Source organism: Electrophorus electricus, chromosome 4 (genome assembly GCF_013358815.1).
Source record: "Electrophorus electricus isolate fEleEle1 chromosome 4, fEleEle1.pri, whole genome shotgun sequence".
NCBI classification, from domain to species: domain Eukaryota; kingdom Metazoa; phylum Chordata; class Actinopteri; order Gymnotiformes; family Gymnotidae; genus Electrophorus; species Electrophorus electricus.
In genome coordinates this window covers 26,534,283-26,561,508 of record NC_049538.1, presented here as the reverse complement: position 1 = coordinate 26,561,508, position 27,226 = coordinate 26,534,283, and the positions used below count along the sequence as shown (strand labels likewise).

Here is a 27,226-nt window from a genome sequence, read left to right as displayed (position 1 = left end):
AAATTTGATTTCCATAAAAGGTCAGCTTGGAAAATGAACTTCTCGAAAGAGAGAGCGAAACAAAGAAGAAAAAAAAAACAAAAAAAACCCAGGAGATAGAATATCCTTAGAAAAAAATATCCTAATCTAATTTCCAAGCCCCAGTGGAAAAACTAAGCACTGAGTATGGGGGAGAGAGAAAGAACCATCACACGTGTAACTGGACACCAAAATATAAATCTATAAAAGGCCTTTTAATACTCCATTATGTACACTTTTCACAGAACCTCCACATGGATAAAGTTTCGGAACGAAGCGCTGCTTCATGTTGCAATATGGAACACTCACCATACATAAAAAAAAACAAAACAAAACAAAACAAAAAAAACCCACCACACCCATAAAACCCAACAAGATGCAAAGGGAAAAATAAAATCTGCGGTATGCTCTTCTAGTGCCATACGACCTGTGCTAGGAATGGCAGTCGAGGGAGGGATGAATGAGTACGACGCGTTAGTGGCTGAAGGCTGTCCAGTCCAGCCCAGTCCAGCCCAGCCCTGCCCGGCCCTGCCCAGTTTAGTCCAGCACATTCCCGACTAGTCCAAGCCGCCGTCAGACAGGCGGTTGCGTGAAGGAGGGGGCGAATGGGGATGCGAGTGAGACACGCGGTCAGGCCGACAGCCACCGCGGGGGGGCGTCACCGGAGGAGGAGGAGGAGGAGGAGGAGTGAGCCGCCCCGCCCCCCCGTCGCCCCGCCCTTGGTCCTGCTCTTCAGGTCCTGAGCTTCCCCACTCCGATAACCTCTGGGCCTAGTAGATCACCTCATACACCGTAGCCTTCTTGTCGCCAGATCCGGTGACGATGTACTTGTCGTCCGCCGAGATGTCACAGCTCAGGACCGAGGACGATTCCTTTGACTGGGGCATGAGAGGGACGTGACGGAGCAGGGGGTAAGAAAAGAAAGAGAGAGAGAGAGAGGATAAAAAGTCATTTGGATGAAATTAAACTGTCAAAACACTTACGGCAGAGCTGCATGGAGCCATGACTCACAGCCGGCACCCCCCACACCGTGGCGCACACACTAAGAGTTGTATATATAAGCACTTCTCCCTGCACCATCGCACTGCATTAGCTCTTAGCTGAGCCCCTCCAGCTTTAAACACTCGAAGGGTTGCCGTTATTTACTGGCGTGCGGCCTCCGCGGCGAGAGTGCGCTCGGCTGAGCGCGCCCACATCCCGCCTAAGTGCTCGGCGCCCTTGGCATTAACGACACGCTCCGGGCCATTTCCGCCCGGACGGGCCCTGTCCGCCCTGGGGGGAGCAGGCGATCTGCCCGCAGGCTTCCTGCAGACGGCCCCGTATTGATCCCAGTACCTGGAAAATGCTGGCGCCGTAGGGAGTCCTCCATGCATTCAACAGATTGTCCTTCCCTGTGCTCACGAACCATTTACCTTGTCAGGGCAAAATCAAACATAATTAGAGTCGGGGGGGGGGGGGGGAAGAGAGAGAGAGAGAGAGAGAGAGAGAGAGAGAGAGAGAGAGAGAGAGAGAGAGAGAGAGAGAGAGAGAGAGAGAGAGAGAGAGAGAGCACGCCACATGGAGACACATGAAAAGAGACGGAAGGCAGGCTTAATGGGAGTGGACGGTCAAGGTTCTGTTGAACTTAGATGCGGTTCATGTGTAAACATCGGTTCGTCCACTTCTTCGAAAAGAGCGGAAGGCCAGAGGCATGCAATTAAATTGAACTCCCATACCGGCGTGCAAATTCGCGTCATTAAAGTGCAGTTGTGCTTTTTCCATTCAGCGTGCCGCACTCTTCGGCTACGGCCGTCCTCCAGGCCCGCTTGATCAAGGTCACTCCCATAAGGCTTAGCATCTTACCACAGTAGGCAAACTTGAGGGAGAGCACGCAGCTCTCGTGCAGGTGGAGCTGATACTTGTCGGGCTTGGTGTGGTGGAGCACCTCCACGTTGCTGCTCTCCATGCCCACGGCCAGCCACTCGCCCGTGGGGCAGTAACCCAGCGAGAAGATCTGTGTGGGCGGGCCAGGGGACAGAGAATGAGCGAGACGGCGGATGCGTCTCGGTGCGGTGTGGCAGTGGCGCGGGCATGAGGCCTCACCTGAGACGTGAAGTCGTGCTGCTGCAGCTGCCGGCCCTCCCTCAGGTCCCACGAGCGCACCGTGTTGTCCAGGCCGCCTGTCCACAGCTTGGTGCCGTCATGGGAGATGTCGATGCAGCTGGCACCGTCCGTGTGGCCCTGGAATTGCCTACCATATCCACCGTTGGAGGTGGGCGGTGCAATTAAAATATAATCATCGTAACGCGATTATTAAAAATATGTGGTAATATGACGCAATCAAATAAAAATAATCGTGATGGGACGTTTTTCGTAATCCGTGGATCCGGACCTTCCCATTTTACTGATAGAAGGGAGAGCGCAAGTCTCTGTGCAACAGCACAGAACAGCAACAGGCTATAAAAACCTGCAGATGGCCCATTTCCTACTGTACTGTACTGAGTACTGACGATACTCGCGATATGCTTTTAAAAGTGGACTATGACATAAAATCATCATCATCATCATCATCATCGCCCATCCCTACCAATTACACTTGACCCCTTAGACCAAACGTGCTTACTAATTACCTGACGAGGGTCTGGTTGTGCAGGTCCCAGACGGCGATGTTGCCGTCGCTGCAGCAGGAGAAGCAGACCTTGGCGTCGGGGCTGATGGCCAGAGCATAGCAGGCTGGCGCCGACGACGTCAGCTCAGCCTTGATGCGGGGCGTCTGCGATGCCAGGTCCCAGATGGTTAGAGTGCTCGCCTCCCCACCCACGATCAGCGTGCGCCCGTCAGGAAGCAGCTTGCAGGAGCGGATGTAGTTGTCGCGGTTCTGCCCGGGAGGGAGGAGCACGAATGAACCGAATGAACCCGCGCCAACGTGGCGTGAGCAGGGGGACCTCTTGCACAGAGCTGGACGCATGCGACGTACATTAAACGTGAGGAAAAACGCGCATCTAAAAAGGGGCAATTCCTGGACTTCCTGTCGCTAAATACAACGAAATTGCACAACTTGGTGATTTGGGGGGGGAAGTTGCCACAAAAGTCACATGATCACCATGTGTTCTTGCCTAAACTGCGTGATCACCGAGTCCAGATTAAAAAAAAGGTGACGCTCAACATTGGCAAAATGCAGAGAAAACCAATTAAATCGCGTAGTTTAAATACAGTTCTGAAGGGGTCGCTGAAACACGAACGACAAGGGAACTGCTAGAGGTAAAGTGCTCCCCTCACCAGGCAGTCGAGCTGGGACACGGGGCTCTTGCTGCCCGGCTGGCTGATGTCCCAGATCTTGACGCAGCCCTTGCCCCCTGTGTAGACGTGGCGGGTGGGGTTGCTGATGGTGACGGCGCACACCACCTCGCCGTGGCTCAGCGTGTTGATCTGGCGGGCGTGGCGCGGGATCCCGGGGCCGATCAGGGCGTCCGGGGGGAAGGGAACGGGCTGCATCTGCCCGTCGGCGCTGACGTGGAAGGAGTAGGCCCTGAGAGAGAGAGAGCGTGAGAGAGAGAGAGAGAAAAAAAAAACAAAAACACCACCACCACACACTCGCCTCAGTTATACATCCAACAGACCGCAGCATGACTGCTGTCTGAAGTGGACTGATTAAATCAATTAGACCGGAGTTTATGAAGAGTGGGGAAAGGGTTTGTGCCGTGTGCCACCCTGACAGGGTGTGTTCAGAAACAGTTCAGCAAAGAGGGGAAGAGGGTGTCTCGGTGGGACACTTACGGCTTTCCCCCGGAGATGGAGGTGAGACTGGCAGGGAGGCCCGGGGGTCTCATATGCGGATGCTCAAAGCCCGCCTAACACAGAACCAAAGGGAAAGTAGTTTTGATAACGTAGCAGCGCGCACAGGACTGATAGAAGCCCTGGTCACAATACAGTTCAGAACTGAGAGAGAGAGAGAGAGAGAGAGAGAGAGAGAGAGAGAGAGAGAGAGAGAGAGAGAGAGAGAGAGAGAGAGAGAGAGAGAGAGAGAGAGAGAGAGAGAGAGAGAGAGAGAGAGAGAGAGAGAGAGAGAGAGAGAGAGATTCACACACTTACAATGGGTGTTCGGCCATAGGCGGCAGCAGCTGCCGCACTCATCTGGGGTGAGATGTGCAGGCCGGCATAAACCCCGGGGCTGGTCAGTGAGCCGTTCATCTCGTGGTGGCCCATCATGGCGAAGGGCGTCGGGTAGGAGCCGGCGATGGAGAGGGGTGTGCGCAGGGCCGGGGCCGCTACGGAGACACACGGAGCCCATCGCAAATCAGCATGCGCTGCGGGTAGGCAGAGGAGGCGGGCTCAGGATGGGACGTTCCCGCCCCAACCTACCACGCCCGCCCCATTACCTAGCAACTGGCGAGCGGCGCGTGTCCTCGGACAGCTACGGGTCAAACTCAGTCTCCTGGCTTTATATTCATATTAGGAAGGTTAGGCTTTAATCTACTCAGGCAGTGGGGAGGAGAGAGGACTCAACAGCTGGGGGTGGGATGGTTCTTCGGGGGGGGGGGGGGGGGGTTCTTTCTGGAGAGCCGGTTCAGCCCCACTCACCCAGAGCCTCCATGGGCGGCTTGCCCAGGATGGGCCGCAGGCCTGGCGTGGTGCTGGTGCCAGGGGTGGGCGCGTCGTTCCGCGGGGTGGGTGTGTTGGACTTGAGGCCGGGCGTGGACGATTTGTCATTCTGCGCGCGTGCGTGACAAAACGAGAGAGAATGAAGTTTAGAGGAAAAAGGGAAGGAAAGCAGCATCAAGGCAGAAGATTTGAGTGCCGGCTGAACTTAATCCAATCCAATTCTGACAAACCCGCTACTCCTACGAAGCTATAAAGCCATCTATTTATCCCCAAACCCATTACTGCTACAATGGAGATGAGGCTCATTCCACCTCAACCCCCACTCTCCCCTTTAATCTTTCTGCTGAGGCAGAAGAGTTCGAATGGGTAAAGCGCATTGAGTTATTAGCCAGGACGACACGGCTGATCCTGCTATGGGGATGCATTATCCCCGACATTTACAGATGTATTTAAAGCCAGGCCTGGAGAAACAGACATTCCCTCCTAAGCCATTTGGGGGGAGTGGGAGACAGAGCCGGAGCCGGAGAGAGAAAGAACGTCTCTCGTGCAGGATTCTTTGGCTGGACTGCTATTGTCGTCGCGTGAACCCTTCCTACGACGCTCCCCGCGATTCTGCGACGGCGCTTACATGCCCATGCTCCTTAGTTTTGGAGGAAGGCGTGCTGCCGGAGGAGGCCACAGAGGCAGGGCTATTGGGTGTGTCCTTCTTAGGGGGGCGGGGCTTGTCCAGGCCGTTCTCCGGTGGGGAGTGTGCAGGGCTCGCTCGGGGCGTGGCAGGGTCCTGCGAAGGCAAGGAGGTGTTCCGTCAAGACACTGCACAGGTTTACTGACTGAGCGTTGTTGAATCTCCGCAGCAACGACCACACCCCCACCGGCTCACCTCGTTTGAAACGTCAACCACAAGGTCGTCACTTTTGTCACCGTCGCTGTCCTGCGTAGAAGAGCAGCCAGTGAGCGAGGCAGAGCACGCACGGGAGGAGTACACGCAGGCAGGCAGGCAGGCAGGCAGGCAGGCAGGCAGGCAGGCAGGTTACCCCCCCCCCCCACCCTACACACACACACACACACACACACACACACTCACATATCTGCTCATGCTGTCCTTCTCCTCCATCTTGCGTTTCTTGGAGTCCAGGCTGTAGTCGGAGGAGCCGCGGTGCTTCTCGCTGCCGGTACGGAGGCTGTCCGACGGTGAGATGGAGTTATTCTGAACGCCGACGAGGATGGCGAGCGGGCGAGGGGGGGGGGGGGGGGGAACAGCGATTAAACATCACTCCCTCATTTCCTGCTCACTTTTTTTTTTTTGTGTGGGGGGGGTGAAATCATCAGCATATTGTTGCATCATGTCACCATGCTGACAAACCCCACCCTGGTTAGTCACAGAAAGGCGCTCTATTGGTATTTGTTTTTCAAAGTCAAGTTCTATTTGTTATTTATTGCTGGGCAATATGGCTCGTGACGACGGTATTAGTTCATGACAGACTTCAAAAACAGCTGCAGACAGAATGACAGGTACTTTGCAGCTGTGGGTTCTGAAACAGATCCAAGATGGAAAAGAAGGAGGGGAAAAGGGCTCTTATCAGTCCAAAACCGCCGACTTCACAAAGCCAGAAGAGGTCTATTCATTCCAATCAGACGCCTCCAAAGCCCCAAACAGGCCTAACACAATGTGCTGGAACTAGCCAAGCCGTGCTGTATCTAACCACTTGCCCTAGACTAAACACACAAGAATGTGCTGGCTGCACAACAGAGCAGACACAGTTAAACAGTCCTAAGAGAGGGGCTTGTTTTCCCGGTCTGTCTCCACCTCCCGCTCACCCTCCACCCTGCCCCCCATCCCTAAAAGAGACAACAAACAGCTTCAGGAAGACATGAGCGGTGCACTAGTCCTGAACAAGGGCTCTTTATCTGGGAGCAACCAGGCTTGGACTGACTGGCTGACTGTGTGTGTGTGTGTGGCCATGTAATGGCCATTGATTGCTGTAGCGTGCTTGGGCACCTCCTGGCTCTGGCCCCAGGCCTGTGGGGCTGCTGGGCACAGAGTCTCCGCCCGCTGGACGCCCCCTGCCTGTTTACTTCCAGGGCAGCTCGGACACTGACGCGAGCCAACACGCTCCAGCCAGCATCGTGGCCGGCTGGCATCTGGCAGGGCGAGAGCTTCCTCGGCAGGGTGACCCCTACGGTACCTGGAGGAGGAGGAGAGGCTGCGGTGGAGTGCCCCATGGGCACGTTCTCGACGTAAGCCGGCGCTGAGAGCTTCTCTCGGGCTGCCCCTGCAGCCTGGAGAGAACGCACAGTGCAGCACAGGGCGAAGCAGCCTCCATGTTCACGGCAAGTGGAAAAGGAAACGGAGCTGAGAAGTGAGATGAAGCGGTGGACTGGGCAGACAGCCCACAGTACTTTGTGCGTGTGTGTGTGTGTGGCCTGACCTTTTAAAGAGATGCTTAGCGTGACTCATTAAACAGAGCCACCACTATGCTATCAGATGACCTGGGACAACAGCAGCTGCAACAAGCTTGGACACTCACTCACACACACACACACACACACGCACGCAAACACACACACGCACGCACCCTGGGTCACTAACTGCTAGAGGAGCTCCTCTTCCTTCAGACATGACTGCACCCATTGAGAGCTGGCTGAGACTGTCAGAAACCCAATCTCACCACCACAATCAGCCGTCGGAGAGATTTAAGCCCCCGCGTCACATAAACGCTTTTTACAAGGATATGAGAGGCAGGAAAACAATTCCACTGCCTGCGTTCATGCATATTTATTGGCCCATCAGCATAAACGCCAAGGTGGGGGGGTGGGGGTGTGTGTGGAGGTAAACAGGGATGGCACAAGGCGGGGGGGTGGGGTTGGAGAGTAGGGAGAGAGGGATGGAGTGACAGGCCAGGGAAAGAGTTGGATCACTGTAAAGAGGGAAGTTAGTCATCTCTAAATTGCGATGAAATTACACATCAGCTCTAATCCGTACGCTACGTTCAACCAAATTCCCATCCGCATGGAGATTTGAGGGTTTATTCCATTAAAAAAAAACAAAAAAAAAAAAAAAAAACTTCATTTCCCCATTAGTCACTTTAATGAAAGCAGATTACTGTATGAAGCACAACTTGCATGCGTTTCAGGCAAAAGGAGCCTTGCTTGACATTTACATTAATGGAAATTTTCTTAGGCGTGAAACGGGCCAAGAAGCTCTTTCATGCAGAAAGAATGAGAGACAAAGCAAGACAGAATGAGACCAAGTGAAAGAGTATGAGAGTGGGGTGAGTAGAGAGAGAGAGAGAGAGAGAGAGACACACACACACACACACACACACACACACACACACACACACACACACAGTGTCAATGGGAGTCTGGGCACTCACCGTGCTCTCTGCAGTCATTGGATTCAATGAGTGGGAAAAATTGGCCAGAAACACAGGAGAGATAAACAAAAGTCAGCCATAAATCACTAAAAGAGGATTTTATCATCCAGCCAAAAACACCCACAATTTCAAACTTTTCCCTGACAAACTGTTCCCAGTATTAGACCCCCGATATACCATCCCTCCAACATACGTTTTCATGTTTAAAATGACAAGCTACACAGCACAGACGCAATATTCCCATCTACCCGCGACCGTGTTACAGGGCCGTGGAGCGGCTGCGTGGGTACAGGCTGCCGTGGCCAAACCCTCACCTCTATGCTCCAGGTCGTGGTGGTTCTTCTCATCTTTGACGGGCAGGTGGGGCTGGCCGCCCAGGGCACCCAGTGCCAGCAGGCCGGCACCGGAACCTGTGACTGGGGGGATGCCAGGAGGCTGCAGGCCCGAAGGGTGGGGGGGCAGGGCCACGGGGCCGTGGGCCGCGTGGGAGAGGTGCTGAGCCTGGAGCTGCTGCTGCTGTGGAGACACACACACACACACACAACGAGTGGGCCAGAGCGAACGCACGCCGACACATGCACGCAAACAGGACAAGAGCCAGAAAGCACACACACCCCCCAGAGTGAATACACTGAGACACCCCGCCCCACCCTCTCTCACACACACACACACACACACACACACACACACACACACACACACACAGAGTTCAGCAGAGGCAGTAGAAGGCACATTAGCACCTCATTATCATCATATGCATAAAAGAGGAAATGGGCGACAGGTTTCTTGGCTGGTCACGGCGCTGTGTGGGGAAGGAGAGAGAAGCACTGGGCTAAGCAGGAATACACAGTCAGGAAATCTGGAACCCTGAGAAAGCAGCTCGGCAACAGTTAACACAGTTCCTCAGAGATAGCCACACACGCCTCAACCTGCGTCCCTCGCAGAATGCAGTCTGGAAGAAAAAGGTCAAGCCCACCTCAATGAAGACACACACAAACAGGCAGAGCATGCATATGCACATGCATGAACAAACACAGATACACGTTGTCAGGTGCTCTTTAAGAAACGGTTATGAGACAGGAGTCACTGGAATGCTGTCAGCTCAGACTTTACACCACCTGCTCCTTAACCCCATCAAAAAGCTGGACGGACACAAGCACGCACACACACACACACACACACACACACACACACACACACACACACACACACACACACACACACACACACACACACCCCATTCACATTTGGGGTCAGCAATTCACACAGTATGAGTCATCTGTGAAAACCAAACTTCCAAACCAGTCCAGGAAGCAGCTGGGCTAAGCTTCTAAGAGAGTGCAAGTGTGCTGAAGTGTGTCCAAATATGTATGTATGTGCGTGCGTGAGCATGCGCGCACGCGCATGTGCCTGTGTGTCGGCTGCAGCGGCCAACAACCAGGGGTCCCGTTCTGGCATGTATTCAAGCCTGCATGCACCCATCAATATTTGAAGGGCTTGGGGCAAGCTGACAGGAGTTAAAAGCCTCTCAGCATGGGAAGTGAGCCGTTTAGAGCAAGCTTAAATAATACTTAGCACAGGCACCAGTAAAAAGGGGGAGGGCCTCCGCGAATTATTACTGTGCTCTGACGGGCTGAATAATTTAGCTGCTGTTATGGCATGTACCTCTCCGCGTCTATACAGACCTCAACTCAATCAATGACCATTTATGGCCATCCTCAATGAAATCTTAGGGGTGCGTGCGCTTTTTTTTTTCTCTTTTTTTTTTTTTTAAGTTAAAAGGGTAGGTCTTATTGGCTATGTACGGCAGGCATGGAGGGACAACCTTTTAGAATTATTAGCAGGTCATTAATGCCATGCCAAGAGTAAATATCAATAGTAAAGGCTTATTTAGAAGTCTGGAATGCTCCAAAAGCTTGCCCTTTCCAGAGGATCAATCATTATTAAGATGTCCATCAGAAGCCTGAATTCGGGGGCGACTATAATTGCCAACAGCTTTGGCGATTATTTGCACAGCTGGCCGTATATTGCGGCGGAGGGCTCGGGGAGAAGATGGTATATAGAGGAACAGCACCTGGGAGGGGAACCTACAGCCTCCCCCCCGACGGAGCCGCCAGGCTGCTTATGAGACAGGCCACACAGACCAGTGTTTGAACATCAGAAAGGAGGAGGCGAGGGGGAGGAGTGTGTGTGTGTGTGTGTGTGTGTGTGTGTGTGTGTGTGGTGTTAGTTCTTAAGCAGTTGCAAGTTTACAAGAAAGATAGTGTGAATATAGATGGTGAATGTGTGTATATGCATGTGTGCATGCATGCATGTATGTATGAAGAGGTCCATGTAGTTGTGGCTGAAGGGTCGCAAATTATAAGTGCAAGAAAATGAGTGTGAATATAGAAAAGAGGATGAGAGTGAATGTATGCGTGTGTGTGTGTGTGTGTGTGTGTGTGTGCGTGCGCAAGCTAGAGAGGATGACGGACCACAAGGGAAATTAAAGAGGCAGTTGATTCACGGGGGAGGCCCTTCCCTGCTCAGTCTGGCTAATGAGCCACTGATGTGTAATACGCATGGACAATCATCGAGAACTCTCATTAGAGCCCTGCCTATGAAGACAAGAAAATAAAGAAATAAAATGCCTCCTCTAATTTAATATTCCTAGATAAAGACCTCTTCTGCTGGTGTTAATCTCCTCTCCAACTGTGAAATACCACTGCCAAACGTTGGCCAGCCACCAGAGGAGAATAAAAGGGTGGTGGGAAAAGGCAAAATGCGTCCTGGAGCATAGACGAGCCACACAGTCCAGCGCTGGAGCGGCTGGCACACAAGATCTCTTAAAGATGCACAACACACCTTGTGTGCGCACGCATGCACGCGCACGCACCCAAATGCGCGCATACCGATGTACGCACAAGCAAACGTGTGCACAGATGCGCGTGTACAGACCCGTGCACACACACACAGGTGAGGGGAGACATCTTGCAGCAGCTGCCGTGCACGGGCAGGTCTGGTGCAGAGCGGGGCGCCTGCCTGTCCTCAGCCCACTCACAGCCCTGCACACACCACCATCACACCTGGCTAAATACAGCCCGCAACAACCACGAGGAGAAAACAGAGGAAGTGGAGTGTTGGCGAAAATAAACCGGACCAAATGAACAAGGGCGAGGGCAGACGTGCGGAGCTGTCGGAGGAGGCCATCTTGAGAGGCCATCGCTGATCAAAGTCAGAGCACTGCAGGGGAGGGGAGGGGAAAAAAAAAAAAAAAAAAAAGCACAGCTGTCCTAGATGCATCCCATTACTGACTCTGGGCTCCATCAATAAGAGATGCCAGCAGCCCCAACACTGCCTGTGTGTGTACATAGCTCTCATCTCACCTTGGCCTTCCAGTATTCATGAGGAGACTGGCACCTGCATGTACATACACACACACACCCTGCTGTGCAAAACACAAACGCTTGCTTCCTACAAAAATAATATTTATACTTAGTCACACTCGCACAGCCACACGAGCTAGTGCCTTTTTGCCCAAGGATATAAAGAAAAACAAGACACGTAAATGTCAACTGCACTTTTACATCTGCACGAGACTTTTCAAAAAAAAAATTTTACACACAGGTGAGCAAAGCTCCGTGCCCAGCACTCTGCAGAAGAGCTCCACCCTGTGCTGATGGCTGCTGCTTCCACGACAGCCATTAAAGCAATAAAGCGCTTCTGGTGTAACAGCATCAAAGCTATCAGACAGGATCTTCTTAGCAGATAGGCTGGCATTTAAACTCTGCCACACACCCGCCTCCTTCTCACTCCAGGAAGTCATTATCTAAGAACGGGTGGGGGTGTCGGGTCTTAATTGAATTCCAGTATCAGACTACACAGCCTTCCTTTTGGGTACCCCCCCCCCACTTTTCAGCAATGGAATGATCTTTAAGCATGGAGACAATCAAAGTGGGGTCAGCTCCTGTAATCAGATCACAGCCAGGCCACCTCTGGGGGTCATGGGGCAAGACCTGCTCCCTCACGCCAATCCGGGTCCATCAGCAATGATCAATGGACAGCAGGCTGGAGGTCAGAGTGCGTGCGATATGCAGGACTGCGGGTAGACGTGAAAGGGGCTGGTCCATTACGGGAACGCAGTGACCAGCGAGAGGAGCTGTTTGCGTCATGGTCTGTCGATGCTGCCTGGGGCAGTAAATAAGGGCTGACCCGCCCCCATCCAACTAAAGGCACGCAGGTAGTGGAGAGAGAGCTCAGAAGGAGTTTGAACACACCCAGGCTTCCTTGAAGCAGCCTGGAACACAGCCGATCCTGCCCATACACACACTCGTCCCAGGAGTGCTTAAACTCCCCAAACTGGCAAGGGTTCCAAACACAGGAGAAAAACGAAACTACACCTCCACCACATTAAAAGGTGACACACACACACAGAGGCACACCCAAATATTCATGCATATGCAAGTACACACACACACACACACACACACACACACACACACACACACACACACTAAAGCCATACTTTTACATTCGTTTAGAATCCATGCACATTAATCCATGTATTATTTTATCATTAATTTTTAATTCAATAACAATCAATCAAAAATGGGGCAAAACTGCACATCAAATGTATCAAAATCCAGAGATCACATTTTGACAAATACTAATTTCAAAGTGGCAGTTTTCTGGGTGATGTGCAGGTTTGCCCCCCTCAGAACAGTCAAATGAGAGAATTAAAGGGGTATACACACGGTGAGGGGCAGATTGGGAAGTCCACGTACCCCGATGATGGCATTCAGTTCGGTCATTGTCACTTGCTTGGCACGCTCAACAGCCTGGGCCACCTGCTGTTGGTGCTGAGGTCGAGAAAGGCAAAACGACAAGAGCTCAGACAGACAAACGCCCTTCAACTCGGGCCATTTGCACACAGCGCGCTACACATAAACCCCGTTCAGCGCAACACAAGCAGACGTTTGCCTGGTAGAATCAGAGCTGAAACTTAAACTGTAAAAGCGACTCAAGTCCCAGTTAAGAAAAATACAGAAAATATGGACATGGAAAATACTGGTGCATTAGGAGACACACTTGAGAACATGCACTGTAGTCCTGGAAATTCCATTCATGTATGACTAGGAACAGCATTTAAGTCATTTATGATATATATAGAAGGTATATATAAAAATATGTAGGAAATTACAAATCGCTGTGTCACTAGCTTCAATGTGGTTCATGATCTATGAATAAATGACAAAGTACTTTCGTTGAGTCGCTCTGCATAAGAGTGCCTGCCAAATGCCATAAATGTAAACATGTGAAAAAAAGGCCATCAGCTTACCTCTTGTGACAGAAAAGGCATGATCTGAGCTAGAATTGCGTTGAGTCTTTTAGCAATCTCAGTCTAGGAGGAGAGAGAGAGAGAAACAAAGATGAAGCAACTAATGCTATAAAGTACAACACAAATAAATAAATAAATAAATAAATAAATAAATAACGGTTGACTCAACCCCTTTTAGTGTTTACGACGATTAAGTCAATTACCATGGCAATCAGCGGTGCTTGACTGGGCACACTCCAAACAGCGTGATATTGACATGGGAAATATTGAAAGCATTAGGAGAGCCAGGGGAGAGGGAGCTCAGCTGTGCTGAGTGTACACTCCAAACGACACACGCCGCCACTGCACACCCACCGCACTGGGACCTGGAACGCAGCCTGGGACCGCCGGCGGGCCAGAATCGCCATGCCACTCTCTGCCCCGGCACCTGCCGCCCGTGCGGGGCAACAGGGATGAGGGCAGTGTCGAGGGGGGCGGGGGCCAGAATTCAAACGGCGAGCAAGAGCCACGGCTGGCCGCATCCCGATGAGCTAATCGTGACGATGCTGGGAACGGAGACGGGGCTCGGGGTGCAGGGCAGACGCCGCTGCCACAGCGGCACCAGCAGTCGCCAGCCGTAAGTGCTCGCTAATGAGAGAGGGTGGCGTAGGACCAGGTCTGTTGGTAGCCCCTGCCCCCACCCGCCACGCCCCCTTCGGCACCCCACGCCATCATTTTCCCAGCACAGACACCCCCCCCCAACCCCCACAGCCACCTTCATCCATCCAGTTCACCACAGGGATCCGACCTCCATTCTCTCTCCGTCTCTCCGCCCGCCTGGCCGTCGCCATGGCAACTGTGGCCGAGCTAACCCCCAACCCCCCAACCCCTCCCCCCGCCACCCCCGCCCCCGGTCTCCTATCGTGCTCTGATCATTATGCAAATGCTACCTCGGCTTGACCGTAACGGCCTGTAAAATCATATTACAGGCACATGGGCGGGTCACATTACAGGCAAACGGGCGGCTCATTCCGTTTAAATGTTTTGGCCCGTCGCTCAGAAGTGCGTCGTGTGCCGAGGGTGGATAAAGACGGGGACCAGGGAGAGCTGATGCTGACGTGGGGGGGGGGGGGGGGGGGGGTGGATGGGTGGAGCTATGATGGATGGAAGAAAGGTGGCCTTTCCTCTCCCCAGACACCACCCCGGCCCACGCCACGAAACCTGCCCTGACCCGGAGCGCCGCCCCTCGCATGGCCCCGCCTCTACCCTGGCCCCGCCCCTGCTCTCCAGCTCCCCCCCCCTCCTCCTAGCCAGCAGTGGAGGGCAGTAACGCGGCGTGATGAAAGAGCCTCACATCACAGGTCTGGCTCAGGCTTTGACTGAGACCAAAGGAGAACGGTGCTGGGGCACGGCGGCTGGGGGCGGGGTTGGGAATCACAAACTCGGCTACAGATGCATCATCCACAGAATTTATGAGCCCGGGCCAGAGCCTGGGCCGCGGCCGAGCACAAACACGGCCCGCCGCTCACCGGCCCCATTTCTCATTTCAATGGCAAACACGCAGTGCCTCTCTGCCCGGGAAATTATTTATGACGTACCACTGAAAAACGCCGAGCGGCCAAGCACAATATACGAGCCGAGTGCCGGCGGCCCTGCCGGACCGCACCGGGAGAGGCTGATCTGAGAACAGCGCGTCGCCGGGGCACAGGCAGCTGGAGATGAGGGCTGTATTGACAGTAATCGGAGGCGGATGGCACTCCACATCAAAGGCGCGGCAGAGTATCAACATGAAAGCGGGTAGAGGGGACACGCCAAAGATTCTTCGCTTTCTGTACATTCCCTGCTCTCAAGGCCCAACTTCCCCGACAGCTGGTTCGGCGCGCAATAAACAGCAGGCTCATAATTATGTCAGCGTCGAGGATGTTTGCAGAAAAGCAAGCTTGCTATATATTGCTGTAATGGGGCGTACTGCAGTGGTTTGCTTTTAAAAGAAAATAATATGACTCAAAAGGATTTACAGTCTGATCGCTTAGTTAAGAAAGAAAGAAAAAAGGGGGATACTGGAAGCTGCATAAACAAAAACAGCTGAAGAGCCAGATCAGTGTATAATCCTTATTTGCCAAGATAAACCTCGTCAATAGCAGCAGAACATCTGAGAGGATTTGCGGAGGGGTCTGGAGAGCGTCGAGAGCATTCCTGAAGGGCCTGGCCGCGACGCTGACAGCCGGCCCCCTGCGGTTGAGGGTTTGCTCGGCCGTCACCCCCGCCGACCCCGCGTGCTCCATCTGGTGAAAAATCCTGAACAATCCCAGCCGCTGTACATGTTTGCGCGCGTCACGGTACCGGGTGCCGCGTACGTGCGAGTGCTACCTGCGCCATAAAGAGTGAGGGGCTTTTAGCTCCATCTGCAGATAAAAAAATAAAAATAGGATGCCGTCACTTTAAGCAGATGAAAGCCCGGCTCTTGAGTGGCGAGCTTCACGCTCTGGTACACAATTACAGGTACTCGGACCTGTCTAGCACCCCTTCAAGAGCACTCTAGGCCAGCCTGTCAATGGCACGCTGAAAGCCATTTGTCTGTTGCTATCGGCAGCGGTGGAGCGGAGTGAGACACTGATGAGCATTGAATATAGCGGGAAAACAACTGGTGCCGGCTGCCGTGTGTCCCCATCACAAACACTACTTGACCCAGCGGGGCTGATGGGGCTCCAGGTCTCAACAATGAGCCAAGCACAGCTCTGACTGACACAAAGTAGTAACGAAGGACCGACACCGGCTGCCCGGGCCGCGTGACGGTGTGTGTCCCTCGAGCTAAGAATTGACATTCGAGTTTACCTGTATCGATCAGCAAAAGCCATGGGTCTGGGCTCCGGTTCTGCACAAGCGACTGACTTTTCTTTCCCGGCAGTGGAAAGGCACACACAGACACACCCTCGCGCACCTGTCCAGGTCGACCGTGCATGGGTTCATGCACCCGACCTGGGGGGGTGCACCTCCGCACCTGACCGCAGGGTAACAAGCGCGACTATGAGTGGGGAGGAACAGGTCCCGAGTCCCAGCCCCGCCTCTCCACTCTTCGGTGTTTTCTTTTTAACAGGGGCTGTGTGTGCTCACCTCACAGAGCGAGCATGTTTGCTTTGGCTCGCGCTAAGAAGAACCATCCAGCAGTTAGCAAACACTTACTAGAGTCCCCCTGTATAAATCATTGATCCCCGTGTCAACCCGGGGGCGGACCGGCTCAATCCGGCCCTCTGTGGGCAGGGAGCGATCACCTGAGCAGGGGGAAGAGATGAGGCGCCTCCCCACAACAGTCACAACAAGTGAGACAAACTTGGATCGACCCATAATAATTAGCCATCGTGGCAGCTCAATGACGAGGCAGCACAACCATTAGAGACACATTTCCTCCCGCCGACACAGCTGTCGGCAGATATCAGACACCAACACACCTCCTGAAAAAAATCCGCATTACGCCTCCTCTCTTTAAAACACTAAACACCGGAGGAGAAGGGTGGAGGGGGGTTGGCGGTTGAAGGGGGTGGGGGGGGATTGTGGGGGCACCGCAGATACAGAGACGGATTTTACTGTCGCGCAGGAATAAATCCTCAGGCCGGAGGATAATATGGTGGTGTGGATCCAGTAATCTGAGCCACCTCTGGCGGTTAACCACTCCCAGGCTGCACCCTCACTCCTGGGCTGTTCTTAACACAGGAGGACTGAGCTGGGTAACTGGAGGGGGAGGTGCTGTTTGCTCACCAACACCCTCCTCCTCTCTCGCCTCCAGCAGGTTAGAGCCACGGTTGCATGAATTATTCAGGCGCCTCCGTGGGCTCTGTGGCCGTGGCTGATAAAAGTCAAGGCGCTAAAATGGATCAGTCGATTAACCTGTTTACACAGGGACGCTCCTTCCCCCCCCCCGCTCACGCCCGCCTGCCTGCCTCTGTCCCGGCTGGCTCCACAGCGCCACCCCCCCCCCCCTCTCTCTCATTGCTTCCTGGCTGGGAGATAAGTGGCTGACAGGAGGCATCAGAGGAGCGTGGGACCTGACAGACGGCCAAGCGCAGGGACGTGCACGGGGACTGATGCATGCTAGGCTTGGCTGCTCCTCCCTCATGCCATTAACCTTCGGGGGGGGGGGGGGGTGTCCCCAACAAGTCCCTCCTATCGCCTTATTATCGGGAGTGTGAGAGCCATGTGATAAATCGAAAAAAACAAACAAAAAAAAACACCACTCAGGCACACGCACATGTGTGCTGTGCACGCACACACAGATATAGTCTTAGATTAGCCTTAGAAAAGTGCCATTCGGGGAAAGAAAAGCCAATCTGGTGATTGCCTCTGAAGGCGCTCCTGAGTCAGGTAAACGGGCTGCAAAATTTCGGCACGGTACGGAATTGATTGGGGAGCTGAATTTACGACAGGTACTATTTTTCGCCAGCTTTAATTTATAGAGGTGTCTTAAATGTGCTGACATAATGGGCCTGGGCAAACTCCTCTCTCTTTAGTCATTAAGACACGATGCCCCTGCTGCCAAATACCTGACTTTAATCTTATCAAAGCGGCCTAACCACCCCAGCATGTGCTGTTAGCTCAGCGCGAGAGGCGAAGGCAGGGAGCGACTGCGTTCGTCTCGGTAACTCTTGGAGCAAAGAATGCAGTGTGTCTCGCGTCAGGTCCATGCAGCACATTTCACCTGTCTCCAACGAAGCAGTGTGGCTGGGCTGACGTCTCTCTCACACACACACTCACACTCACACTCTGTGATCCAGAGAAGGTGCAAGCAATGTCAGTGAAGGATCAAAAGCCCACATACCTGTTTGTGCATTTCAATGTTAAGCCCATAGGACATCTCGTAGTACTGAAAAGAAACAGAAAGGAGAATATTCAGTTTCGCACCCCCCCCGCTGTAGCCCAACATCAAATACACTCTCTGCACATCAGAGAGTCGAGGGGCAAGACAGTGAGTGGTGGTGGGTTTTTTTTGGTGAAACACGGAGAGGTAAGAAGCTGAGAGTTTTTGATGAGCACTTCAAACCCTTTCACACAAGCATTTAAAATCTGCCCTCTCTCCTTTCAATATGTTTAACAACTGAACCAAGGCCCAACAAGAGATATCCAGTTCAATCAGTCCCCTCCCATTAGCCACTGTCGTCTCCCCCCCCCCCCAGCCCTCCCCCAAATCCGGTTGAACGGAAAAGGATTTCACAACAGCAGTGTTTCGGCCCTCGGATCATCCCTGCATAGGCAGACCCTATCAGCAGAGGTGGTGTGGGGACTCTTTCCAGGGTTTACCTAACCTCTCTGCCTCCTGGCACACTGACAAGCTCCTTCCTGCAAACGGAATGTTTAACCAGTGTCCCTGGGTATTGGTTAAAGTCATCCCTTGTGTGTTTACTCAAGATAAGCAACTACACTTCCACGGTTTGACCTTGCAGAGTTACATCACATCGAGCTTTTTTTTTTTTTTTTTTTTTTTTTGTCTCCTCCCCCTGTTAATCAGAAAAGCCAGCACGGGGAGGGCTTCTGATCTCCAAACATTTGCAACTGAATCTGGGCCTTTTGATATGGTGTAAATTATTAAGGCTCCGCTTCAGATTAACGGCGATTTGAAGGCGAGCTGGTTGTTTGCGTGTTAAATCTCATTATGGGGAGACTGTACGCTGGGGTCTCTGCTGCCTTTGAGTATTTTCCCACAGCCGCCTCTGGCCCTCCTCCATCACCCCTCACCTAATTTACAGCCGCGCATTTGTCTGCGAGCGGCGTATCCTTGGAGAATAATCAGATCCCCGCACGGAGGGAGGCGGAGAGGAGGCGAGAGCAGGAGTACAGGGAGGGGGTGGGGGAGAGGAGAGAACAAGGGGAACAATGCTGTGGTCATTGACCCCTGCGGCTAAGGGGCGGCATATAAAGGAGCATGGGGCTCAGAGCAGTCACTCAGGACCCTTTAATAAAGCTGGTTTTATACACACACACACACACACACACACACAGCGAGCGACAGCGAGAGAAACAGTGAAAGAGAGCGACAGAGCAGGTACACTCAGAGTTTACCCTTTCACAACCCCATGTACTCCATAAATAAGACTATAATTGTAGATTAGATTTTGGAGCTCATCTTACCATGACATAGTGGCGTTGCATTTCAGTCTTCTCATTGGCCAGTTTGTCATACTCCACCTTCAGACTGAAATAACACGCAGGCTTTGAGACAGTTTCTCAGTCATTACGGTTACATCAGTGCGTGTCTTTGCTGCCACTGTTGCTAGCAAAACAAATTAACACCGTTTCACTCTACGGCCGAGACCGCTTACTTGAACGCGCGTTATTGATGGCGGCTCGACGCCTCTCGCCCTGGCTGCAGTAAAAGCACAAGGTGTTGTTTTACTGTCCCTGACCCCTCGGTTATTACCTGTGATACTGCGCTTGCAGGAACTGGAATTCATCTTTGATCCTGTCGCAGGACTCTGCCACTGTGAATTTGAAGCCTGGCTGACCAGGCTGGTGGGGCGCCTGAAAGACCATCACATCAATCAAACTCAATTACGTCCTCCCACAACCAAATCCGGTTTGCACCGACTGGGGCACGAGGCCCTAATGCATTCTGGGGCCCGGGGAGTGTAGCTCTAATATTTCAGCCCCTGCAACGAGGGCCTGGGTGACATCTCTGCTACAGGGACATCTGTGTGATTGCTACAGGCCCCACAGTGCCCCGGGGGGGTGGGGGGTGTGTGTTCTTGCAGTTATGGCCCGCCTGAAGAGGCAGTCGTTTTAATGCCTCACACAAGCACCAGCGGGAGAAATGTGGGTCGCTGTGCATGGGTGGCTCTGAGCTGGGCAAAGCTGCGCCTGTTAAAACAAAAATAATTCTGCCGTTTCCTCCCTCCTCCATTATGCATGATTTTTTTTGGGGGGGGGGGGTCTAATCAGGTGCTCTCTGAAAATATGCCTCGCTTTAGTAAACAAATATGATTACTGATGAACATATTGGTAAAGGAATTCTCTTCACTCTTCAAGGTTGGCTGAATTTCAGACTGTGTTTCAAGCTCCAGTCGGCATGAGTGGGCCAAACATTACTCCACAGTTCCCACTGACCTGCCACTGACTTCAAAAGCATGATCTGGGTGCGCACAGAGGGGCTTGGCGAATCCAACGGTGGTGCGCTGCACATCAGGATGTCGTTCGTCACGGGCGGGCGGCTCGAGTTAAATCGACGCAGATGTAGCAATTATGTTTTGCATAGATTCAAGATGTGCAACTTACCGGATGCCGGCCCTGTGGATACATCTTGAAATGTATCCTTTATTTATCGGAGGTCTGCGAATCGTGGGGCTCGATATTTCGAGGAGGCGATCGCTGGCAACGCCACTGTATTCAGTACATCAGCCGGACAGAAAGCCCACCGGTCGCTAGGGGCCAAACACCCCGACACAGTCCCCTGCTTTCAGATCTCTGAACCTTTTATCTCTTCAGGCAAAGCAAAAACAGACAAAAACATCATTAGCTTTACACAGACTGATATCTCTAGGTCTGTTTTTTTTTTTTTTTTTTTTTTAAAACAACTCACGATAAAGCCCAAAATGGAGAAGTTTGACGTTCGCGTTTACAATTAAACGCGTCTGGTGACCTTAAAAAATCCCTCATCAAGAGAAAGAGCGCTACTAAACGCTGGGATACCGTTTGCCAGCGCCGGCTGAGAATTTCGACAAGCTCTTAAGCTAATGATCCCAGTCAGACAAGCAGCGTTACACCTCGTAGCTGAACGTCGAGTAGACCGAAGACATGAAGACTGACCGGAACGACATTCAGAAAGCAACACAAAACATGACTGCTGACAGATAAGGCATGCTGTTGGGCTTTTTCTTTGTTTGGCGATTTATTTTTCACATTCGCGGTCAATAATTTACGTTACAAGACAGGTCAGCTAAGTTACCAAATAACAACTGGGTCAACAAAAGGACAGGGCTAAGCCGAGGAGGGCAAGCGCTCAGTTTGGTGAGGAGCGCTGAAGCAATATTTTGTTGAATAACAAGCCACTGTGGCTAGATGGCTAACCTGCTAGCCACGTACCTGGTTTTGCGCCTCCAAAAATGTCCAGTCGCATCCACTTTCAAAGACGACGAATAACTTTAAAACGTACAATCGCTGTCCCGTGTGCACTCGACGCTGCCCAAGCGTCGAAAACGTTCCTGCTCGACGCCAACAAGCGCGTCAAACATCTCCCGGTGCGCTCTCTGTCTAGAAGGCGAGCGGAGACGACTGCTTCTTCTACCGCAGGTCCGAGAGCAAGACGATAAAGATTTTTTACTCACTAACCACACAAAAACTCCGAAGCTAGGTCGAATGGTCTCAGAAAAAAAATGTCTGCATAATCCCCCCCTTCCAAAAAAAAAAAATCGTGCCAAAATGTACTTCCGATTTTGAAGAGCTTTTGGAACGTTCCAAAGTGTAACGTCGTACTCCACTTTCGCGTTTCCCGTTCGTCCAGCAACGCCACAGCCCGTACCACACACAGACAGTCTACTGACACGAGGGCCGAACCGCCGCGAAAGCGCCTCCTGCCATCCAATCGGAGACGCGGACACGGAGTCTTGGCGCCTCGGCCAATCGTGGCGCAGTTTCCCCACGTGGGGACTCGAGTTCGACGCATGACATCATCATCCTCGCCATTTTAGATCGGAACAGGTAGACCGCGATCGCTAAACGATTCTAGGTATTTCTGAACGAAGTCGGCCGGTGTTACGGATTATTTCTTAGTTTGGAGAGCATTTACAGGACTGCTTAAAAGCAGAAAATAGAATCTGTCTGAGAAAGCAATCCTTTGTCAGCATCCCGTCAACTATTCGTCTACTATAAGGTTGTATTGAAATAAGCTCTAAATGTTCTCTCACGAAAGTACCTTTTCCTCAAGGAAACAAAAGAATATGCCGAATAAAAGCAACAAAAGCAACTGAGTCAAATTATTTTCTTTATGCTGCCTCACTGTTCATTCATTTAAACCTGTATATCATAATTCTCACAATAGAATAACTGCAGGTCATTAAATTGTGGAAAATACCCTAGCTGTTATGTTCGGTGCTTTAAAAATCTATATTAATTTTTAAATTTGTTTTTTGATTGCGATCCTTTTAATTATGCAAAGTCGTTTTCTCCACCTTAATTCGATAGGTGGTTTTTAATCACTGCCCCCTAAAAATCTATTTCGGTAAAGACTGATTACTGAACAGCCTCATGAAGTCTTGTAAGTAACGTTACTTTGAACGGCACCTTTAAGGTGCATATCGGCGAGAATATGACCTATCATTTGGACGGACAGATAGCTAGCGTTGGGAATAAGATGATTGTTCGGGTCTGATCCCCGTGAACGTCGGCCATGTCCGTGCTTTGGAGTAACAGCCTATCCCGTGGTGGATGGCTCGTTTCACCCACGTGGGCTCGCTTCGCGGCTTTACACCTCCTTAGCCAATCGGGGCGCAGCGTGCTTGTTCTCGCGATTCCAATTGGACAGTGAGGGTTAAGCCTGTCATTCAAGAAGGCTTGTTGTCAATCAATACCACGCGGGGTCAAGCGCTGACAAATGCCTGTGCTTCTAGGTCTTCTGCCCGTGAATAGTGCCTGGAATGGCTGCTTAATTAGCTTCGAATGGCTTTTCTTTCCAGTTCAAACAATCTGTTACTACCACGTGGTAATGAGAGCCTTACATAAAACAAAGGCGCAAAGAAGCATGCAAACACTTAATAGCATTTTTTAAAGAGCACATTTCTTTCATACAAATGTGCTGTTATTCATAATCGATAGCATAATCTACAGTATATTTCTGTACATCTCAGCGATATTTAAACATGAAAACAGCCTTGTATTTTAAAACGAAGCACCTTTTTTTTTCTTTAATAGGGTTATATTCTGAAATTTTAAAACCTTTAAAGGTTTATCCATTCTGAGACAGAAATGCCATTTTATGGTGGTTTGGATGAATTTGTAGTATTGCACTATATACAATTGTTGTATATTTATAATTAGAAAATAATAATGACTTTAAATAAGCTAATAAATCATATAACAATTTAAATGTAATCTACCCATTTTATTATCCTTCTTTCATAGGCACGATGCACTAGAGTATTAGAAATGGGCTGGTCTTATAGATTTGGGGAAAATGCAATGCCCCATGAAACAGCTAAATGCTTATCCCACTGGTGGGAGTTTCTATGGCTCAGTGATGTGAGTCTTGTAGAATTGAAGGATTCTGTGGTTTTGGTACTAAACTGAGGGTGTCAGACACAGTGATACACAACAGGTTTTGCACTCAGCCTGGGACCATGACTCTTGATTCTGTCCATCCTGATTATACAAAAAATGAGGTGTTTATCTGGGCCATTCCTCTGGCTGAAAAATAAGTTTTGTGTGTGTGTGTGTGTGTGCGTGCGTGTATGCACACCAGAACTGGCAGACTAATCTCTCCCAGGCAACCCCCCCCCCCCGCAGCCCCCTGAATAGAAAGTGCTTGGATTTGGAGCAACAAAAGGCCGGCCCTAACCCTGGGGAGGGAGGGGGCGACAGCCTATCCGCCCACGCAGACCTCACTCACTGTTTATTTATACGGAAACCCCAGCCGCTGTGAATCTACCACCCTCAGGATTTACACATGCCTCTATTTGCAGAGATGCTTTTAATTCTTCACAGAACAAGGGATCGCCCTCTCCACTTTTCAACCCAAGTCACAGTGACTGATTCCCACACACCCACCTGGTTCCGTTACACACACACACACACACACACACACACACACACACACACACACACACACACACACACACAGAGACAAACCACTTCTAAAAAACAAACAACCCCCACCCCCCAAAAAACCCCAATCCTAAAGAAAACAAGCAACCATCCAACAACTGGAGCGAGTAGGGCGTGTCCGAGTGTTCAGGTGCTAACATGCGCTGTGACGTCTTTAGCGTGCGCAGGCTACGCTGGGAAAGCACCCACCATAGATGGCCTTGCCTCCACAGCTGCCATGGAGTGGGCCACGCCTTCTGAGTAGCAGCTCGTACATCTTCAGAGCTCCATTTACTGTTCGCGCATTGAAAAACAAGGCACAGATAAATGATTAAACAGAGCCGTATTCATCACCAGCTGATTGGTGCCATATGCAGATTGCTCAGTATGTGGTCATTAATGTGACACCACAACAGTGGGGAAAAAGAGGGGAAAAAAGGCAAAGAGAAACGCAAACTCTCGTCACATAAATGAGTAATGTGGCACACTCCTGTGCTCACTCAGTCTGAATTTCCTGCTCATGGACCAGAAAATAGGGGCCTTATTTCCATGGTGGGTGGGTGCTGTACAGCACCATAGACTCTAGGGTACAGATAGAGCCTATAGCCACACGCACGCACACACGCACGCACACACGCACGCACACACGCACGCACGCACACACGCACGCACACACGCACGCGCACACACACACACACACATTCCAGCCCCCACAATGGGCCAGTGTGTGGCGGAGGGGTATGAATGGGCCACAGTGTATCAGGGTGACTCGACAGGCTGTAATCAATGCAAACAGGATGAAAGGCCTTATCAAAAGGGACAAATGCAGACATGAACAGTGTCGCCAAACAAAAAGGGATGGAGCCGTTGGCAGGGGCTCCCGGCTGGCCTCAATGCAGCCAGCCAGCGAGAAACAGAGCCAATTACTACTCTAAAATTCTAATTCTCTGACATCAACAGCCACTCACTGATATCTTAAAAACTCAAGTACAGGCATCAGCACTGTGTGCTGGAAGTTAAGGGGGCTCGAGAAGGTCCTAGGACTTTACACAGAGATTTAATGCAAATTATTCACCTTTAGTGTGCCTGGAAAATTATCTTAAGTGCATTTTTTTGAGTGTGCCTGCATGCACATGTGTAACAAACAATATATTCTGTAAAATCGAAACTGATTTTTTTTCTCGTTATTTCAAATAAGAGTATTAAGATTGCATCTGGAGTGTTAAACCTTTCAACAGCAGACTTGCCTGGCAGGCCAATTTGCTAAGCCTGTGGGGGTAAAGAGCTGGCTGAGTGAACAGCAAAGATCCCCCCAAAAAGCTCTCAGCTACAATGACCTCCTCACCGCACTGTCGGCAAAATCAATACCCTGTCTCTGCTGGCTTTAGATGGGCCTAACGGTCACACAGATGCCCTACACACACACCCACCCCCAACTAATATTTCACTGCTGGTCAGATGGTCATTTTTTCCCCATTTGTAGAATCTGTTAAGATTATATTCATGTCCTTGAGGCAGGGGTTAATGCTATTCAGTCTCTGACAATGCAGAAAATGCTACAATGAGAGCAGCTCGGAGAACAGAGCGCCATTAACGGCTGTTGTGTGCTATGCCTGACTCATCTGTCAAGAGGCTTGCATGCCCCCATTTACAAAGCCTCTCCTTCTCCATAATGGTAGTGGCCTGCACCGATTCCGCTCAGAATGGCAGGCAGCATGATATCAAACCCTCGAAGACTGACCTCCTGTCAGCCATTCACAGCTCCCCAAAAGCTTCTGAAAGACTCTCTGGTGCCACTGTTGATTAGTAGTCCATTAATTCGCTGCATACATAATCACATAGCCTTGGGCTAACACGCAGAGCAGGGAAAATGACAACACTCGAGATGGATGTAATGAGCTGCTTTTCTCTCTTCCTGTCTCCGTTCCTCACGGAAAGGGGGATTTTAATCACCGAGGTAGCCCCGTGCGTGCCACTGGGCTCGCCCATCGGAGGGTGGACGGGTGGAAAGCGCTTCTGTTGTCCACGCCGCTGTGCCCTCCCAGCACCCAGGCTCCAGCAGAGCTGCATTCACGCTGCCGTTAGGTAATTGCCACAGCCACTTTTCTCCAGCGTTTACCTCGATTTTCACAATGAGCCGCTAAAGTTCCCAGAGCCGTCCCTTTGAACTCCCTCTCTGCCTTGTCTTGCCTTTCCTCTCTCCCTCTCATTAGAGAGGGGGAAGATTCCTCACTGGAAGGCAGAGCCTAATAGGGCATTGTGCTGTTGTTATTCTACGCTGAACAACGGGCAGCTCTCCTGCATGTCTAACACTCCTCTCCCCCTTCTGTAATCACCACCACACCCCACCCCACCGCGCACCGCACGCACAGGCACAAACACACACACACACACACACACACACACACACACACACACACACAGAGACACTCTCAGGAACTGCCAACACACACCACCGCCACAGGGATGCTTTCTATTTTTCTTTAGGGTCATAAAGCTTAAAGATTCCAAGCATGTAATGCACCCAAAGGATGGGCAACACAATAGACTGTAATCAAAGTGTAGGAGTCACCACACCTTTAAAAGCTTTCTGGGGGTTGGGGGTGCTATTAAACACCATTGTTAGGTTTGGCACAGGGCAGCTGGAGAAAACCCTTAAAGGAGCCATAAGTGGTGTTTTTACGTTTTGCTTGTTGATTACTTACCATCGGTCATATGGTGGGCCACGTGTTGTGACAACACTGGAACAGGAAGTAATCCCCACTGGTGTCACAATCACTGAAGAAAAGAATGACTCCTTCTCGGCTCAGAACTGCGAGACATGTCAATGTGTATCCAGCTACAACCAGTAGGTTTGGAATGTCATACTTATTGTAGCTCTAAATATTTAATGTTTTAAATACTTGCTATGTTTTCCAAGATTAGGCTCATTCTAATTAGTTCCTCTTGCTCATTCTCTTTTTCACACAAATTAGGACTAGCTGTCATGTGTCTCCAGAGTCAGCTGAAGAGAAGCACTGGAGTGTGATTGATGTAAGCATTATAACTGACAACACTACAGATGAAGCTAAGCAAAACTAATTGTCTAACAGTATTTTTTTTTTTTACAGTGTGTGAGCTCCCAGGTGCTGTGACAAAGCGGGAAAGAGAGATATAGTGAATGAGATAGATAGAT

At 51.2% G+C, this 27,226-nt stretch overlaps 1 protein-coding gene across 7 annotated transcripts; it reads right to left on the bottom strand.

Moving 5' to 3' along the window:
• Nucleotides 1-218: 218 nt before the first annotated feature.
• Nucleotides 219-21,792, bottom strand: tle3a (TLE family member 3, transcriptional corepressor a). 7 transcript variants are annotated; one of them, XM_035525011.1, is made up of 21 exons: nt 21,340-21,792; nt 20,533-20,736; nt 19,682-19,782; nt 19,393-19,456; nt 18,086-18,130; nt 13,294-13,356; nt 12,710-12,814; nt 8,291-8,492; nt 7,977-7,984; nt 5,684-5,806; nt 5,480-5,530; nt 5,228-5,380; nt 4,579-4,708; nt 4,090-4,304; nt 3,775-3,848; nt 3,277-3,526; nt 2,628-2,875; nt 2,101-2,248; nt 1,861-2,011; nt 1,354-1,430; nt 219-896 (listed from the first exon to the last, which is right to left on the bottom strand). In XM_035525011.1, exons 2-21 carry the CDS (start codon nt 20,554-20,556, stop codon nt 789-791), a joined length of 2,340 nt encoding a protein of 779 aa, XP_035380904.1. In that variant the 5' UTR covers nt 20,557-20,736; nt 21,340-21,792; the 3' UTR covers nt 219-788. The 7 variants fall into 7 exon arrangements, with proteins under 7 accessions (XP_035380904.1, XP_035380908.1, XP_035380905.1 ...); XM_035525015.1 differs by having other exon boundaries at nt 4,090-4,265; XM_035525012.1 differs by having other exon boundaries at nt 12,740-12,814.
• Nucleotides 21,793-27,226: the final 5,434 nt, after the last annotated feature.